Source organism: Panthera leo, chromosome B2 (genome assembly GCF_018350215.1).
Source record: "Panthera leo isolate Ple1 chromosome B2, P.leo_Ple1_pat1.1, whole genome shotgun sequence".
Classification (NCBI taxonomy): domain Eukaryota; kingdom Metazoa; phylum Chordata; class Mammalia; order Carnivora; family Felidae; genus Panthera; species Panthera leo.
The window spans coordinates 128,491,284-128,508,641 of NC_056683.1; the positions used below are offsets into that span (position 1 = coordinate 128,491,284).

Consider the following 17,358-nt stretch of genomic DNA (forward strand, 5'->3'; position numbering starts at 1 on the left):
AACACATGTTTCCTACAATGTTCAATGTGTCAACTTGATGTTTGGCATCTGTATACTTTAAGAAGATCCAAATGATTAAAGTTAAGCAAAACCGGTCATGAAGTTTATTAAGGGAAATTCAAATTGAGTTCTCTCCGGGAAACATCACCATAAGACCAGGTAGGATGTAGAAAGCAAGACTCAAAGGAAGCAATCACTTGCAACCAGTTTAGACATGTGCCAGGACATGTGTTGGAAGAAAATATTCTGAAGTAGCTTATTGGCCTGTCTGTGCGGATAAATTACTCTGATATTTGTGATCTAGAATCAGGAAGAAAACACATTCCCTGATTACCTCATTACAGGAATTCATTCTGGGAGGCATGCACAATTTGCGTTTTTCCCCAAGGATGGGTGGAGGGACTTATAACCTTGAAAATATCTTTGTGTGTGAGAAGTACAGAAAAAAATATTATATATTTCTGCATAAGGAGAAGCAGCGGGGAGATTTTGCTGCTTTGTTCTGTTCGCTTGTTTTGTTTTGTTTTTTTTAATCTAACCTAAGTTCACTGTGCTAATAACTTTACGTTATCTGCTGAGTACCTTTCTAAGATAGTAATGTTTATACACCTTTAACAGAGGGAAACTGAGGTTCTCAAAGTGAAATAATATTCAAGGTGACCTATTATGTGGATGAGCTGGAAGTTGATCCAGAGTATAGGAGGCACAGCTACGTAGTCAGGACCAGCTGATAATTGTGGGGCCCAGTGCAAAATAAAAATATGGAGCCCCTTGTTCAACAATGATTACAAATTTTAAGATAGGGAAGCAGAGCATTAAACCAAATGTGGGGCCCTTCTGAGCCCAGGGCCACATGTGACCGCCCAGGGTGCACAGTCGTAACGTTGGCCACTGGCCGCATGTATAGATACCTCCCAAGTAGGTAAATTTGGGCTAGCTCCAATGAGAAAATTGGAAAGACGCCGATAAATGATAAATTATGATTATGCCTTAAAAGATTATCTCGAATACTCTTTTAAACCCACAGTAAATGAACAGTTACATAATTATATCTGTGACTTCTAAAATTACTTCTGTAACTGAGCTAGAGAATATTTCAACACTGCCTCAGATGGGATCCCTCTAGGTGGTAATTGCCTATGAATTGATGCATTAATTCTCTAGCACTACTGCACATATCACCACGGAGAATGTTTTGAGACCTGTTTCCAGAGCCCCGTTCCCATCTAGGCAGATATCCTTTGTCATATTCGCTGGAACCTACAGCCATTTCAGTGGGAACCCTGGCAGCCCTCTGCAACATGACCTCCTCAAGGGCAAACCTTTACGTCCTTACTGCTGCTCACCCCACCTGGCACATAGAAGGGATTCGAGAAGTGTTTGCTGAATAAATGAATGAGCACACAAACTCCAGAAAAATCCAGCAGAATTCTAGATTCTCAAAAATGTAGCAAGAACCAGGCTCCTTGCAATACTCAGGAGATGGTCCAAGCAGCCTTCAGAATTGCTCTAAATTGAGATGATTAGGTCTAAAAAAGAGGGCCAGGGGTAAAGCCAGCATTTGAATCAAAACTTACAACTTCCCTTGACAAGTCCTTCAGAAGCATCAGGTTGGAGGTACCATCTGAGACAGACCGAGACCCACTGGGCAGGAAGCTGATGCATCGCACATCCCGGATCTTGCCCCACCATGGAGCACACACTCACTGCCAGCCAAGCAGTGTAGTAAATTCTAGTAGACTAAACGCACATATGAGGCGACTCTTTCTTAAGAGGTAAGTCAGTGCCTCTGCTCAAGGAAGTGTTTATTACTTTCTCCCTGCAGTGGTTTCCCTCCCTTCGGGAGGAGTTGTAAAACCTGACCCCCGAGTTTTATAAGAGACTCAATCTTGTGTTAAAACTTCACCAAAACTGATTTATCTTATATTTTGCAGCATTTCTATATCTCACAGATTTTCTATAACTTTTATAGTCAGTGGGGAATAAAGAAAAAAATTTACACAGAGATTTCATACTTGGATCACTTTTTGGTTCTGAGCACATTAAAAGCTGGCCAGAGCCCTGTTCCCATCCATCCATTGCTTCCTATTCCTCAGAGCACTGGAGGAGGCTGGTGTACAGGCTGAGAGCCAGACTGCTGAAATGTGTATCCTTGCTTCTCCACTTACTGAACCTCTCGGGGCCCCGGTGTCCTCATCTACAAAATGGTAATAATATGACACCTCTCCAAAGAGTTGCTCATATAAAACATTTAATGTAGTGTCTATCATGAAGAGTTCAATGTTGCTAGCCATTAGCTGTTATTGCATGAGTCTGTGTCCTGTGAGTCTTATGAGCAATAGCCCAGCTGTCAAATAGCCTAGCTCCTTATCTAAATGTGACTAATAAAAGCGGTTTTTAAATCCTTTTAAAAATAAACTAATCTTAAGAATTGGAAGGTCATCAGTGGTAAGATAGGTACATGTGTCTCTTCAGGATAAATGAGGGTGACAGAATCAGAAAAGGGGAGGGTGATATGCCTTCTTCACTACAGCTCCTCAAGGGTTCCAGTGACCACCACAAGTCATGACTGATGGGGGTAGGATGAAATTTTTCTATGTGGCATAAGAGCTACTGAGCTTAACAAGGTCAATTTTTCTTTACTTAACTATTTATCATTTATACCTGGCCAAAATCCAAAACAGATTTGAATGAGACACATACCACTTGGAACATGAAAGTTTCTTGCTTTTACTTTGTGGGAGGAAAGTCAGTTTTCTAATTAGTCTCAATTCTCAAATATATTGCGCTACTAGATGTTGTCTAGTTTTTCCTTTTCCCACTTGTCCCCTGCCTGCCAGACATTATACTTCTCTGTCTTCTTTCCCTGTCGCTAGCGCCTTTTTTTTTTTTTTCCTTTTGGTCTGCTTTCTAGCTTCATTCTCCTCGAACTACCCCTTAGATCTTGATCTTTTCCAGGGCCCTTTCATGGATGCTTCATGCCTCATACTCTACCTGGGTGATCTCAATTTGTTCTGATAGCTCCAACCACCTTCTTTTGGCCAATGAACCCTCTCTCTGTATTGCCACATCAGTCCTTTCTCTACAGTCCAAACCCATGTAACTGCCTTCAGGAAATCTCCTCTTGGATCTCTTACAGACACTTCAAATTCAACATGTCCAAACTGAACTCATCATCCCCTCAAACGGGCTCCCTTATGGCATTCCCTATCTCAGGAAATGGCAGCACTCTCCACCCAGTTAATCAAGCCAGGAATCTATGATTCATCCTTAGCTCATCTCACTTCCCTCACTGCCTAAATCCAATCAATCACCAAGTTCTCTTAATTCTATTTTCTAAATCATTGTCTTTCACATTTATTTTACTGTGAGTAAAAGAAACATCTTTTGCATCATGACCCAGCCAGCATGCATTAGCCTGTGCGCGCGCACACACACACACACACAAAAGTGGAACACAAGTTTCACAAAGCAATTTTTATCATCACTTTATGCAAAGTTTTCTGACGTTTCTACTATGTTTTCTTCTTTTGTTGCTTTTTAAAATGCTAGTAACTAATGGGTTACTGGCAAATGTTTAGCAACCATCTCTTCTGGAGGGAAGGGAGGGGGAACCTGATGTGTAGCATTTGAGTCTGTGGTGTAAATATACCCACCATGGATGAATCTAAGCTACCAACCAAAGAGCTTGCAAACATTCCCGAAATCCAAAAACCAGCTCTCCTGACCATCTCCAGCGTGCCACTGCTTACGACCTACAGTTTGATAGACACTGGTCTAAATATTTCTTGAATCTACCTGCTAATTTTCATTCCTAATGCTACCGCTCCAATCTGGGCTACCACCATTTCTGATATCATTGGTTTCCAGGTCAACTGATATGTTTCACACTTAGTCATTACTGTTCAAAGACTTCCTGTTGTCCCCAGGAGAATACAGTCTGTAATTCTTGCCAGGGCTTAAAAAGCCACCTACAGTTTGGCATCTGCCTGCCCCCTCATGCCCTCTCTCCCTTGATCTCAACAAAAATGTTTTCTTCATGAATATCTGGGAACTTTCCCTTGTTTTCAGGTCTTTGGACACGTATTCCATCTTTGTTCAACTCTCACTCATCCTTTCTATCACAGCTTAAATGCTACAAATTCATTCATTCACTCTCCCACTCTGTGACAGACATTATGATAAGTGCTGGTGATACAATAAGTAAAAATAGACACAGCCCCTCACCTCAAAGAATACTCTAGGCAGGGAGACATATTCAAATAAAGATATCACTCAAATGTAGTGCTAATAAAAGAAGAGCTTAAAAATAGATTCAGTGCTCTGTATGAGCTAATCTGACCTAATCTAATAGATTGAGGAAAATTCTGCTAAGTGATGACTGATAAATTACATTGATTAAGCTAAGATATAAAGGAGAAGTATGTCTAAGGGATGGGAAACTAACAGCATAGGCAGAAGGAAGAACTTGTAAAAATTTACATGGCACAAAGGAATATGGTAAAATCAAGGAACCAAATGAAAATACGAGCCATGTATGAGAGGGAGTATGAGACAGGTAGAAGCCACTCTATGATGACCACTCTGGACTTCGTTAAAAATTTAGGTCTTTAACCATAAAGCAGTGAGAGGCCATTGATGTATTTGAAGCAGGAATATAATGCATTCAGATTTCTGGCTCAAAAAGATTACTCTGGCACTTGTGAGGATGGATCAGAAGGAGACAAAAGTAGATGTGGAGACGACTAGAAACTATTCCAGTACTCCAAACAGAGATGATCACAACACAAATTAAGATGCTGGTGATGGAGACGGAAAAAAAAATCAACACAGTGGAGAGATGTGTGTGTGAGATAACCTTGACGGGATAAGATAATGGGTTGAATATATGTGATGCAAAAGAGAGAGAAGCAGCAAAGATGACTCCCAGATTTGAGCTGCAAAACTGAAGTAGTGGTAGTACCGTGTGCAGATAGAAGGAATGCCAGAGGAAGACCACATTTGAGGGAGAACAGCATGACTTTGGCTTTAGATGTATGGATTTTGAGGTATGCTTAAGGTGTTTTAAGGACCGTTTGATAGACTTCTCTGAAACAAAGGAGAGGTCTGGATTAGGACACAGTTTTGTGAAATATCTACGTATGGGGTTATAGACATGAAGCAGTGGACATAAATGAATTCATTAACTGAGAATGCACACCATGAGAAGAAGACTTCAAAACCAAACTCTAAAGAAATTCAACATTTCCTGGTTGGGTAGTGGAGGGTGAACTTACAAAGAGAACCAAGAAGAGTGACCAAAGAGACAAGAGGAAAACCAGGAGAAATTGATGTCAATGAGCTGCTTTGTTTTGGTAGAGTATCAAGACAAGAAGCCAGACTGTTGTGGGAGGAATGAGTTCAAAGTACAGATATGGAGTCAACGAGTGCAGATTCCCTGGAGAAATTTGCCTTTGAAGAGATCAAGAACAGTATTTACGAATTTGATGGAAACTTTTTGGTTGTGCTGTAACGAAAGACACCTGTGTAGCACAGCACTTAGATAGGAGGCATTAATAGATGTCATTTTTTTTAATTGCACATTAAAGTGAACTAAAATGGAGGTATATTTAGTAAATAGATAGTCTCAGAAGTATCCTGATACTAGAACACCGGCACATCTCCATATGCACATGTGCGTACACACACACACATGCATCAAATTTTTAGGCTAAAATTAAAATTGGTGTCATTACCTTAAGAATAAGCTATTTGGGGGGCGCCTGGGTGGCTCAGTCGGTTAAGTGGCTGACTTCGGCTCAGGTCATGATCTCGCGGTCCGTGGGTTCGAACCCCGCATCGGGCTCTGTGCTGACAGCTCGGAGCCTGGAGCCTGTTTCAGATTCTGTGTCTCCCTCTCTCTGACCCTCCCCTGTTCATGCTCTGTCTCTCCCTGTCTCAAAAATAAATAAATGTTAAAAAAAAAAAAAAAAAAAAAGAATATTTGGGCACGAAGACAGGAAGGCTTTAGAACAAGATAGAAATTGAAAGTCAACCAAGAACTGGGAACTCTCCACAGATAGATGAGCAAGGCCATGAGTCATTTTTGTGCCGGAAATTGAGCCCTGATCTTATCAAGGAAACAAATGGCGAAAGCACAACTTGTCAGAACAAGTAGGTGCATCATTCACACGGATCCAGTGAAACCCACATAACACAACTTCTGTGTCTGAGGTGCAGTGAAGACAACGTTTGTTAAAAAGAAAAGCCTCACTTATTTTGGAGACTATAGTAAAATCCTCATTTAGGGAACCAAGTCCATGAAGCAGAAAAGAAGTCAGTTCTGCATCATTCCTTTCCCAGGCTTGCTGTTTTTCCTGCACATTCTTTAGTCCAGTCTCAGCTTCTTTACCTGTAAAATGGGGATCGTACCTCATACAGTGGTTGAATAAGGTGAAGGAGATTACACACATCAAAGCACCACACTTAGAATGGTTTTCCACTCCCCTGCCCTGAGAATTTTACATTTCCACTGTTTTTGTTTTTGTTTTTTTTTTTTTTTTTGTAACACAACCTCACTCTTTTGTTCACATACTGTCTGTAGCTACTTTTGCACTAAATGGCAGAATTGAGAGTTGTGACAGAGACCATATGGCCTCCAAACTGAGAATATTTACTATCTAGTTCTCTACAGAAAAGCTTTGCTGATGACCAAAGGCATAGAGATGGGGGAGGTGGGAGATTTTTTAAATTATTTTTTTAAAGTTATTGTCAAAGTGCCTGTCATATAGTAAAGGCTTATGTTGTTGTTGTTGGTATTTCTTTATTCAGTTATTAATTCAATAAATAAGTATTGAGTGCACCCTGTGTGCCAGACACTGTTCCAAGGGCCACAGAATCTAGCAATGAACTTAACAGATAAAAATATAAAAATGCTTATGCTCATAGGACAGATGATAAACAGATAAGTAAAAATAAATACAGTAAATTAACTGGCTGGGGAGAAAAATAAAGAGATGGAGAATAGAAAGATTGAGGACAAAGGCTGCAACTTTTAGATGCAGTGGCCTGGGAAGACCTAATTGAGAAGGTGTCCTTTGAGTGAAAACCAAAGGACAAAAGGGAACATTGGACATACTGTAGGGGAGATAGGGGTAAGAAGTAATGTACCAATCACAGGAACACATAAAATGTGCTCAATGTTCTTAAGGAAGGCCAGGGAGTCAGTGTGGCCGGAGTGGAGTGAGCAAGAAGAAGAGGAAAAGTCAGAAAAGTGCCCGGCAAGCCTAGGTAGTTCCCTGAAGAACGACCTGGGGTCTCTGGCTTTTAGTCTAAGTGAGAGGGGAAGCAAGAGTTTTGAGCAAAGTAGTGGCACAACCTGATTTGCATGTAATCTAGATCAGTCTGGCTGCTCCAATGAGAATGGCCTACTGAACAGACAATAGCAAGGGTAGAAACAAAGACATAGGAAGCTCTCGCAGTAGTTCCAGTGAGAGATGACGATGGCTTGAACCCAGATAGTAGTGGTGGCCATGGTGAGAAGTAGATGTCTTGGGTCTATTTGGAAAATAGAGCCAATGGGATCCAAGGATGGATTGGGTGTGGGTTGTGAGAAAAAGAAAAGTCAGAAATGACTCCACATTTTCTGCCCCAAACTACTGCTGCAATAATGTAGTAATCACTGATGTGAGAAGTGAAAGATGTGGAAGACGCATGTTCGCTATTAGATGGCGGGGAGACACATGCAGGAATTAGGATGCAGGGATGATGAGGACATCATGGAAGTGTTGGGTTGGAGGTGCATCCTCCCATGGAGATGTGTGGTGGGCACCTGAGTATCGAACTCTGGAAATCAGGGGGAGGTCAAGACTAGAGATGTAAATGTAGGAGTCATCTACAGATAGAAGGATATGGTTGTGGTTGTTATATCTCTTCAGTAGTATGAGATGGTTCCATTCAGACCAAAAGTACACTGCAAACAGTGTCTGAGGAGCAGAGGCCTGCATAAGACACATTACCAAAAGCTGCCAGTGAAAGGTTCATGCTACCAGAAGCAAGTAGAAAGCCAGGAACAGGTAGAAAAAATGTAACTAGCATTCATAATTTGAATTGCTCCTAATTTGCCTAATTAAGGAAACAGTTACGCGGTGAGTCAGATTATAATTTTATAAGTCGATTTGCAAAGTCAATTATAGCTTTATAGTATTACATTTTGGGGATATTGCATATTATCTCAATGGAAATTAATAAGCCACTTGATGAGCACACAACATTCCTTACACCAGTGAAGAAAAGATTAGGAAGAGAAAACTGCCTCTAATTTATGGACAAACAGTATGATGCATCAGAATCCCATAGGGTAGTTCTAAAAATTTAGTATCTGCTGATTCTCACAAATCCTTCAACCTTTTTAAGAAAGAAAACTCTTGACTTGCTTGGCTTCCTCTCTTGGTAAAAAGCCTTTAGTTTGAACAGTTATTCAAGCTGACCTGGATGCATCTAATGACCATTTCTTCCCACTAAGACCATGTTTCTCCACCTTTCTTTCCTTATTGAACACCCCACCAAGGGACCTTTCTAGGTAATTTTCGTTCCCAAACTCCAACCCATAAAAATGTTGTATTGTGGTAAAATATACACAGCGTATTTATCCTTTTAACCATTTAGAATTGTACAACTCAGTGTCATTAAATACACTCACAATGTCACGTAACCGTCACCACCATCTTTATCCAAAACATGTTCATTTTCTCCGACATAAACTCTGTACTCCTTATACCTTAACTCCCTATTCCCCACTCCCCCCAGCCCTCCCCCCTCTATTATACTTCCTGTCTCTGAATTTGCCTGTTCTAGTATCTCATGTAGGTGGAATCATACACTATTTGTTCTTTTGCGTCTGGCTTCTTTCACTTAGTATGTTTTCAAGGTCCGTCATGTTGTAGCATGTATCATAGTGTCGTTCTTCTTCATGGCTGAAAAATATTACGTTGTATGGCTAGACCAGTCTTGTGTATCCATCCATCCTAGATGTACACCTGCACCATTTCCACACCTTTTGGCTATTGTGAATGGTGCTGCTGTGAACATTGGGGTACAAATATCTGTTTATGTTCCTGCTTTCAATTCAGTTCTTTTGGATTTATACCGATGTGGACTAGCTGGGCCCATGAAATGTCAACACCACAGATGTACTGTGTACCTGTTTATGTTCTGTGTGTGTATGTGTCTGTGCTTAACACATAAAAACAGTAAGATTTCTTCACCACCCTGTCAGAACCAATTTTCACCTCTTTGAGGGGGAGTGGTATCACCCTCACTGAGACAGCAAGCTCTAAGATAAATATCCCCAGGGTTCTCGCGTCAGTGCGGTAAATATATAGGTAATAGATACACAAGGTGCTTAACAATGAGTGAAGCCGTGGGTGATAAGGAAGATGACCCCAAAACACATAAGTATCAAAAGTAATACTTATTCCGCCTGCAATAATATTATTTATATTATAATTAGTCTTCAAAATCGACAGCAGTTGATCAAGTGATGAACCCAAGAATGTTTCGGAAAATTGCTTTTTACAGTTGTGTCGAGACCAAACCAGGTGAGTAAAAATTCTAACTAAACTTTTGAAAACAGTGGAGATTAATGATGTTGTATTCCCACTGAACCCAAAATATCTCCGGAACACAAATAGAATGATTACAAGCAAGTATTACGTGCACTAGGGGAAAACAAGGAAAGAAACAAATACAGGAGCCAACGATCCAGGTGGTAGGAAGCCAAGTGCCGGTGAGGTCACAGGATGGCTCTGTCGGTATAGACACACTGCAGGTTGCGCTGAGAACACTGCTGAGTACGCACTGGTATCTGGTTGGAAGGCAGTATGGAAGACACCTGCACATACTCGCCTAGGTTGGATTACAGTGTGGCTGCCTGATGCTATAGTGTCTCAGTATGTAAGGAAGAAATGAAGATTATATAAGAGTCTTGAGAGAAACACGTTTCAAATACCTGACCAGAACCCATCAAATGTCAGGAAAGACAAGGAGAAACCAAAGAACTGCCAGATTGGAGGAGACTAAGATGGGACTAAGAGGAGACACGTGGGACCCTGGACCAGAAAAAGGGCATTCGTGGGGAAATGGGAATTCCGAAAAAAGTCTGCAGTCCAGTTAGAAATGTTGTACAAATGCGAATGGCTTCGCCTTAGTTAATTGTGCCATGGTTATACAAGTCGTTAACATTCAGGGAAGCTGAGGTGAAGGGCTTACTGGAACTCTCTGTACCATATTTGCAACTCTTCTGTGAGTCTAAAATTATTTTAGAATAAAAAGTATAAGAAAACAAACAAACAACAACAAACTTCCTGGTAACTCCTGAGTGTCAGAAGCGAAGTTGTGACACACATTGCCGAAGAGTGGTGTGAGTGGAGGGTCCATATTCACAATAACAGGAGTTTGAAATCTGACATGAGAGGAACTCCTGTCTTTGTCTCCTTTCCAATTCTATTGCAGGGTGTGCTGGGTGCATCACGTAACTGGGATGTGGGTGTATCCTTTCCTGGAACACATTGGCCCAGGAGCCAGAATCATCTTCTTTGGGTCTACAACCATCTTAATGAACTTTTTGTACCTGCTGGGAGAAGTTCTGAACAGCTATATCTGGGATACACAGAGAAGTAAGTATTGTTTAGGGGAGCATAAAGCAGGAGAACTGCTGTCTAAAAGAGTGTGTGCCGACACTGAAGGAAAATTCCATTGTAGCCAAGGATCACTTATGAAGAGTTTCATTTTTATAACTACACAGTGTTAATTTAAGAGCCGCTGGCAGTTACCTGAAAGGTTTATTACTCACTTTGTCTTATTAGCTAGTAAAACATCCAAATCTCAGAGAAAAGAAGCATGTCTATAAAATTTTATAGGGAGAAATGTAGCGTTAACAACAACAACAAAAATTTAGGAACTTTACTCTGATCAGAAAATACTGCTTTAGCTAAAGGGACCTCCCCCAATTAAATAGATAAAATATTAAATGTAACCAAATAGTCTCATTAAAAGCCACCCAGACCTCCGCTTCTTACACCATCCCTTGTGTGGGTGCAGTAGCTTCAGAGAGGTCTCCCCCACTGTTCTGCTAGAACCCCAAGCAGCTCAGACTACCTGTGGCCACTGTGATTCACCAGTGACTGTCATATTCAAGGGCTGGAGGTGACAAAGAGGTACAGGCAGTAAAGGTAATAATACTTCATTGCTGTAGAAACTCTCTTAACCTATGACTTGATTTATCTTTTGTTTCTGTTTACGGCAGTGCCTCTATCTTGGCAAGGCACGTAATCTTACCCAAGCTGTGCAAACCCCTGTCCAAAGCGTATGTAAGATAACATAACAAATGGGAAGGTGGAAAAAGCAACAGCACCGTATGTAGTGGTTTGAGTCCTGCATGAAAGTGTTTCCAAAGGCAAAATGGTTTGGGAATTTTGGAGAGTTCTGGGCATCTCCGCCAATAGAATCACAACATTCTAGACATCCCTCGCAAATGATCTCTGTTCCACAAACACTGAGCACCCTACATTGTGCCAGACACTGTGCCAGGAACCGGATCTTATTAGACAAATAAAACACAGTCGTTGCATGGTTACCAAATTGGACTTTTTTGTGTGTGGACCTTCTAAGATTGTGTGTCAAGGCATTGGCCAATGGTAAGTGGCCAGGAGGAATTTAAGGATTTCTTTTCTCGGCAGCTGGCTTAATTTTAATAAGTGGTCTATTAGAAAAAGTGTCAAAATGTTTCATTCAGTTCAGGCCACAGCTTGGGAAACCAGAAATTAATCTTTTAATAATTCCTTCTCTGTTTAATGGGAATAGTAATCTTTATTAGTTAACTTATGAAAGTATTTAGCTAACTTGCAGAAATATTTTGAGAACAAAATGTAAACATTTCTCAGCTTCTTGGGAGAAAGGCCATATTTAAATGTAGGCTAATATGCTTTCTATATGTTATTCAGGAAGTATTTATGACTCTTTCCCCTTGATTTAGCTTGATTCCAATGGTCATTTGGCCATTGTTCTGCTACTCCTAAGAGAAGATGGCCTGAAGACCAGGAAAGAGAAAAATCCGGTATGGATTCATAGAATACTGCTCTTTAGCAGCTCTAAGTGAGAAGTTAAAAATGAATAGTGAAACTCAGGGTTTTTTTAATGATCTGTTCAATTTAATTTGGGCCATTCTCTTAAGTAAGGTTGACTCATATTCCATAACTCATTTTAGGTATGGAGATTAATTTTATCTACATGGGACCATCTAGTTAATTCCACAAAGGCAGATGTTTCATGTCAAGTGGACACATTTTTCTCATCTATGAGAAGGATTGCAAACTGATGGCCTCCCCCCAAATTTACTTGCCAAAAGTTTTGTTAGACCTACGTGGTGGGATTTTTCTTTTTGAACCAACATTTAAAAATTGGGAGATTATACATACAGGCCAGATTCACCAGCTTATCAGATACTTTTTTAAGATCTGGCAACACCAGGCCCACCAAGCCCACTTATGGCAACAATGGATCAGTTGCCCCCTAGAGCTGGCTCCTTAAGTGTTCCTAGTTTTCACCTGGCCACTTTGCTCCACTACATTAGCTGCCTGTTTCCATACATGGTTAAATTTGAAAGTGCTGATTAAAAGCAGTATGTGCCGTATGTGTGTGTGTGTTTGTGTGTGTTGCAATGAACTGAATACAGTCAGGGAGAGTGTTAGAATCCTGAGTACATCTACTATGTCCAAAACAAAATCCCCCAAGAAGCAGGGATATCACACGGAGCCCCCTTCCTTGTATCCATAATGATTTTTAATGGCTTCACTTCCTCCACTTGGTGATGCAATGTTGACTTCAACTTCGAGACAAAATCACATTATTAGAGAATCATTGAACAGAAAAGGATATTAGAAACCCAGAAAAGCTGGCTTTTTTACTAAGAAGCAGCTGAGCCTGGAAATTCTAGGTGACCCACCAATATAGGTGGTGGCAGAGCCAACACCTTCTGCATAATGTCCGGTCCAGTGTTACTTTTACTGAGCCATCAGATTGTCACCATTGGAAATCCAGACCCATGAGAGGCTAGAAACCTCACTAAGACCCATGGACCTAGTTCATAAAATAACAAAATAGACCAACTTGATAATAACAATGAACAAAAAGCCCTTACATAGGCTAAATTTATATGTAAGCATTTGCTGTTTTTAAAGAAAAGTAACTCTAAGTGGAGTTGTGACTCTTGTAATGGTTTGCTAGGGCTGCTTAAACCCAGCAAAAGCTGGATGACTTAAACAATAGAAATGCAATGTCTCACAGCTCTGGAGGCCAGAAGACCAAAATGAAGGTATTGGCAGGAAAGGTTCCTTCTGAGAACCATGAGGGAGGGATCTCTTCCAGGCCTCTCTCCTTAGCTTGTAGATGACCATCTTCATGTTCACATGAGTTGTCCCTGTGTGTGAGGCTGTCTCCAAATTTACCCTTTCTATAAAGACAATGGCCATATTTGATTAGGGTCCACCCCAATAACTTCATTTTTACTTGGTAAAGACCTTATCTCCAAATACAATCACATTCTGAGGTACTGGGGGTTAGGTGTGTGGAGACACAATTCCACCCACAACACTCTGCCTTCTGACCCCAAAATTCATGCCCTTCATTCATACAAAATACATTCCCAACAGCCCCAAAAGTCTTTCCAGCATCAACTCTTAGGTCTAAAATCTCATCTTAAATATCATCTAAATCAGGTCTGGTTAAGACTTGGGGTATAATTCATCTTGAAGCACAATTGCTTTTCAGTTGTGAACCTGTGAAGCCAGACAGAAAGTTATCTGCTTCCCAAACATAATAGTGAGACAGGCACAGAATATACACACCCTTTCCAAAAAGGAGAAATCACAGCGGGCAAGGGCGTCACAGATCCCAACCAAGTGTGAAATGTAACAGGGCAAATTCTATTAGATTTAAAGGCTTGAGAATGATCGTCTTTGGCTGAATACTCCATCCTCGGGCCACTTCCCCTTGCCCCTGGGTGGAAGCCTTACCCTCTGGAGAAGACTAGCCCCTGAACCACCTTAGAAGTCATTCTTCTTTCATTTCATGCTGCCTCTGTCCCTTTTAGTCCAGGCTGGCAGGGTTCCTGCTGGCACAAAATTCTGAAAAACCTTTTTGGCTTCCCATGCAATCCACAGAGGTCCACATCATCAGACAAGAAGGTCCCCCACAAATCTCTCCTGGCTGCTGCTGAAATGGTTAATTGGATCCACGAATGGCATGCCCTCATCTCTTTAGCAAATGGTCGTCCTGCCACCCCCCTTGGCCTTCTCTCTGAGGTTAGGCTCTGAGGTTAGGACTTCAACATATGAATTTGGGGGCACGGTGGTGGGAGGACACAATTCAACCTGTAACAGCTGAGATATTTCTGTACTTAAGCTAAGAATTTATTCCAATTCCAGTGTGTCTAACTGGGGTGACCAATCTTATTAAAGTAAAACTTAATACGACCAGAAATGAGTGTCCAAAAGTGAAAGGTTGGGGTGAGGAGAGAGACGAGCAAAAGAGAAAGGAGGTTGGAGCCAGATCTTTATGACAGAAACCCTCTTTCTTTTTTTCTCCCGCAGCTGCCCATCCAGCTCATGGCCCACCCAGGCCCACCCAGGCCTGCAGTGTCCCAGCACTGCCCTCTGGTTGAGCCCTTCTCCCAGCCTAGGGGAATCACATGTGACTAACTCTCTCAGGGTCAATCAGCTCTTCCTCCAGGTTCCCAAAAGCACGTCCTGCCTTAGCTTTGTGACAGGTTTCTTTCTGCTATTTGTGTGGAAATTATACCTCTGGTTCTTCCAAATATTATTTACAGCTGTCTAATTTTTTCCCTCTACCTCAAAGCTGCCAAACTAAAGTAGGTGGGGAGCCATTTTTCCTGTCTGGGTCAATGAACACCCCCTGTTCTCCACCCCCGCTTTTGAAGATTCCACTGTCGCTGCCAAGTCAACCCATCTGCAGGAGAACACTTAGGAGGAAACAGACTTTAAGGAAAAGCAAGCAGTTATTAGTTCCTGAGAGCTTCTCCACAGGAGAGGGAACATGGGACAAAGTTGGGACCCAAGTCATGTGTGCTGCTTGAAAGGAATCCCTGTTGTGTTTTTCTGCCTTTGCCTTGGTTACCAACAACTAAGGCATCTCCTGGCCTTCTCCCCCTTAACCCTATTCCTCCTCCCTTCAGATGTCCTTACTCCTCAATCTGAAGTTTTCCTTAATATGATTTCTGAGAAGCACTTTGGAAGACGTGTTACAGATCTGTGCCAGTTCCTTAGTCATGAAAACCAAACCTGAAAGACTGTCTAAGGACACCTGTTCAGAGCATGTTACCCACATTCCCACCACCACCGCCCTGGCCCCACAAAACAAATACCGGGAGCTGGGTGCTGAGGGGAAGGGGAATCCTCCCTAATGTGAGCCCTGTGAGAGTAACCCTCTGGGATGAGGCTTTACATTTTTTTATATTGTGAAGTTCCTTATTTTATTCTGCTTTCCCACTAGCATAGCCTTCTGAGGCCTTCCTCGTATTCATTGCTTATCAACTGATTCCATAATGATTAAATGAGCTCCTACTGTCAGTCAGGCACTGTGTTAGGTGCTAGGGATATTATCAGAAACAAAACAGTTAAGGGCTCTGCCTTCAGAGAGCTTACGACTTGTAAAAGAATACCAATAAAAGCTGCAAAGCAATATGTGGAGTTCTTTTGTTTCGAGCAAAAAGTCTGAGAATTTGGTTTCAGATGAATAATATTTAGCAAGAAGCAAAAGAAAGAAGCGGGGAGCATTTACCAGTTTAACTTGAATGCATGACAATGACTTCAACATTTTCATCTCCAGGAAAACGAAACATCATTAACTAACTATTCACTACAGACCACAGGCAGAGGTCTTACTGGTCCAGTACATATGAGTCTCTCAGGAGGTAAAACATAGTTCTCCCAGAAGTGGGGTGAATAGAGGGAGAACTTGAGTTTAAGTACACAAAGGTATGGAAATAAACAGTTCTTGTGCCTAACTGCCTAACAAGCTCTCGGTGAGTTAAAACAAAAATTTTTTTTCTTCACTTTTGAAAATCCAGAGTCCTTGCCTTGAGAAGAAACAGGACCAAAATCAAAATAAGTAAGGTCTGTTTGAGACTCATCAGCTGCACACCTTCCAATGTTAGAAGCTGGTTACAAAGCGGTCTGGTGGGGGTTTCCGTACAGACTCAATGAGTCAAGAATTGACTTGCATCCCTCACTCCCAGATGCCATAAGACCTGGGTGTGTCCTGATGTCAAGGTAAAGGGTGGGGACAGAGGTCACTAAAGAAGTTTCAGGAGAAAGTTGGAAAGGATTTTCCTTCTTAGCTAGGAGAAAGGGAGTGGGTACAACAGAGTGGATGGGGAGACATGTGCGGAGAGGAGAGGGGTTTTTTGAGCAGCCTTGGCGAAGCTGCTCACAGTTTAATCTGATGTTAAAATAAAGTACTTTGCCTGAATTTCTAGGTATGGAAGAAGAGAAAGAGAAGCCTAAATTGGAATGAGAGCTAAGTCTAAATGAAAGAGCTGGATTGAGCCACCATTGAGGACTCTTACCCCCTGGGCATTGGCAATACAGGAGAGGAAGCGGCAAAGAAAGCAGTGGATGGAATTCACCTTGGCCTCCCTGCCCCGGGGGGGGGGGGGGGGGGGGGCACCTTTATAGAGACGCTTATATAAGAATAGGATACAGTTATTTCCAAAATAACTTGCCCTCATTATGTTTTAAAGAAGACTTTCCAAAGTCATTACTGATAATAACATCTTTTTTTTTCCTCTTCTAGTTTTTAAAACTAAAATTGGTCATTGGATTTTAATTTTTGCAATTGTGATTCCATTTAATTGAGGAAGAATACAACTCGGTTGCGTTTCTTGTTGAGAAATACGTGAAAATCAAAGGGATAGATGTAAAGCAAGGCATTTGCATATTGAGTCCTGCAGGTGGCTGGATAAGGACCCTGGACCCCAGGGCAAGTCTGGAGGAAATATGCTGGATGGTCTGTATTGCAATAATGTCACCATTGCTTCAAACAGGCAATGTTAGTAATAATCACATGAAGTTAGTCAAAGCCTAAGTGTATCTGGATCTCATGACTTAATCTTGTGAAACTTTTCATATATGCAAACAAACTTTAATAAAGACCAAGTAACCCCAATCTGATGCATGGTGTATTGAACATTGGTGTTTCCTCTCTTATTTTGTTTCTATTACCTCTTGAAAATGGGTTTACTGAACATAGGTCTTAATAATTTTCTGATTTTAAAAATGTGTATCTTTTAAAAAAAATTTTTTT

The 17,358-nt window shown here is 41.3% G+C and overlaps 1 protein-coding gene across 2 annotated transcripts in view; it reads left to right on the forward strand.

Moving 5' to 3' along the window:
• The window catches only part of AIG1 (androgen induced 1), a 241,373-nt gene extending 224,673 nt beyond the window's left edge, over window positions 1-16,700 (forward strand). Inside the window, exons 5-6 of one of the 2 annotated variants that reach the window (XM_042939972.1) lie at window positions 10,492-10,655; window positions 16,532-16,700. In XM_042939972.1, the coding sequence (XP_042795906.1) occupies window positions 10,492-10,655; window positions 16,532-16,569 (202 nt within the window). In that variant the 3' untranslated portion in view covers window positions 16,570-16,700. Of the gene's footprint in view, window positions 1-10,491; window positions 10,656-14,627; window positions 16,463-16,531 lie in introns of those variants that run through there. The other variant, XM_042939977.1, reaches the window with a different exon arrangement.
• The last annotated feature ends 658 nt before the right edge of the window (window positions 16,701-17,358 follow it).